This window comes from Parasteatoda tepidariorum, chromosome 8 (genome assembly GCF_982258835.1).
Source record: "Parasteatoda tepidariorum strain Cologne lab strain chromosome 8, Ptep-v5.0, whole genome shotgun sequence".
NCBI classification, from domain to species: Eukaryota; Metazoa; Arthropoda; class Arachnida; order Araneae; family Theridiidae; genus Parasteatoda; species Parasteatoda tepidariorum.
In genome coordinates, this window is record NC_141762.1 from 81,948,888 (window position 1) to 81,950,865 (window position 1,978).

The window sequence follows — 1,978 nt, forward strand, 5'->3', positions numbered from 1 at the left end:
TGGAAGCGGTAACAATAGCTTTCTTGCACATTTGATTGAATTTGGGTATTTGATTTCTGTTTCCTCGCAAAGCCATGCCATCACTCCTTTTATATTAAATAAAGTTTTAACTGACTCATCATTTTAGCATTTCCGCGTGTTCTTCTTGATACTGCATATTTGATACATCAGACAAATCCAATAACATTGGCTGCATCATACGTGTTGGACAATCCATTTATTTTAAATCAGAAAATCTTTCTTTTAAATCAGTCGATAGAATTTTCAGATGATCGACAATAACAAGTAAAGCGGTATCATTTACGTCACATTTTTGGAGCCAATGTAACTGTTCGAAGTTTTTGTTGTTAACATATTTCTGACATAATACAATAAGGGTAATGAAACCAAATGTCTTCTCTTTTGCATCAACAAGAGTTCTATTTGTTCCTTGAAGTTGCTTATATAATATATTTAGTTTTTCAAGGATATCGACTAAATAACTCACAAATGCTTTACCATCGACTGTTAACATATATACTTCATTTCAGGTTTGTCTCTTAAAAAACCACTAAGAGTATCAAACAGTTCCATAAATCTTTTCAGGCAGTTCCCTTTAGAGAGCCATCTTACTTCAGTGTGAAGTAAAAATCTCACATGGTCTGCATTTTGTTCTTCACAAAATAGCTTGAAGAGACGCTCACATTTGGCATTAGCTTTAATAGCATTGATACACTTTATGATTAGATCAGATGAGATGTTTTTAGCTACCAAGTTTTCCCTATGAGTAACACAATGCACAAGAATCCTTTCTGGATTCTCATCTTTCATCAATTTTAAGCAACCATTTTTCTTGCCCATCATATTAGAAACACCACCTGCAGCACAAGATGTTATATTTTTCATTGGTATATTATTGACATCTAAGTAGCTTTTTTAGCTTATTATATATATATCTTTGGAGGTAAGGGTGCTTTCTAGTCTTTTACAGAACAACATTCCTTCGAAATGCCCTTTATCAATATATCTTACGAAAACTATCAATACTGCCACACTGTCTATCATAGTTGATTCATCCATTTGCACTGAGAATTTTCTTGTTTTCAGCTTTTCAAAAAATTTTTTTTTCAATATCTTCACTCATTTCGTCTATTCGTCAGATGCGAACAACTGCATTGTTTAGCGAGATTTTAAAGCGTCCGGGGGTCCACGCTGAGCCTACCGTCTGACGCAGGAAGGTTAACTTGACGACGCCAAAAACCCAGTTGATATTTAGGTCGCGTCAAACGAATTTATAATATTTATTGGCCGCAATTATTTAAGAATTTGCTTTTTTCTATCAATTTTAGCACCGAAATCTAGCATTGCATTTAAATGGCCCGGAGCAAAAGGGTTAAACTCGAGTCGAGTCCATTATTGAATTGTTCCCCTTTACAATCAAATTGCTCCCCAGTGGGGCGTGGGCCCCACGTTGGGAAGCACTTCTCTACACGCAAAAAGTAAAAAGAAAAGAACAATGAAAAAAAAATCGCGTCTTGGGGAGATAGTGCATCTGCCTCAAGGAGTCAAGAAGCGTCCAGCTGAAGTAAAATGACTCCACCTTAGTATTCCAAGGGATAATATACTATTTCATTTGCATGCTACTGCTACATTTTATTTTATAAACGATGTTGAACTGCTGGCCTAATCCTGAGTTTTCGACAATCAATATTCAATTCAGTAGCTTTATAATTTTCTCCCCTACCCAGAAGACAAGGGAACTCTTCAATCAAGCATTGGAATAAACTAACTTTCGTGGAGAACTTTTGATGGAAGTAACTCACATCTGCGTTATATGGGAAGGAAAACCACGAAAACTCAGGTTTACATCTATGGCAGGAGGGTTCTAACCCTTAATGATCCGAATATCTCTGAGGAAATTTTACGTCAGCACTGTGCTTTGTGCGAGCCGGAAGCAGAATTTATATCGATCAGCCGCTACTTTGATTTGTACCTGAAT

The 1,978-nt window shown here is 36.1% G+C and overlaps 1 protein-coding gene across 1 annotated transcript; it reads right to left on the minus strand.

The window, feature by feature from the left end:
- Window positions 1-507: 507 nt before the first annotated feature.
- Window positions 508-885, minus strand: LOC110283595 (protein FAM200A-like). Its single transcript, XM_021148998.4, has one exon. It carries the CDS (start codon window positions 883-885, stop codon window positions 508-510), a length of 378 nt encoding a protein of 125 aa, XP_021004657.4.
- Window positions 886-1,978: the final 1,093 nt, after the last annotated feature.

Coding starts and splice junctions, on each gene's coding strand:
- LOC110283595 (XM_021148998.4), bottom strand. CDS start 885: ATGAAAAATATAACATCTTGTGCTGCAGGTGGTGTTTCTAATATGATG.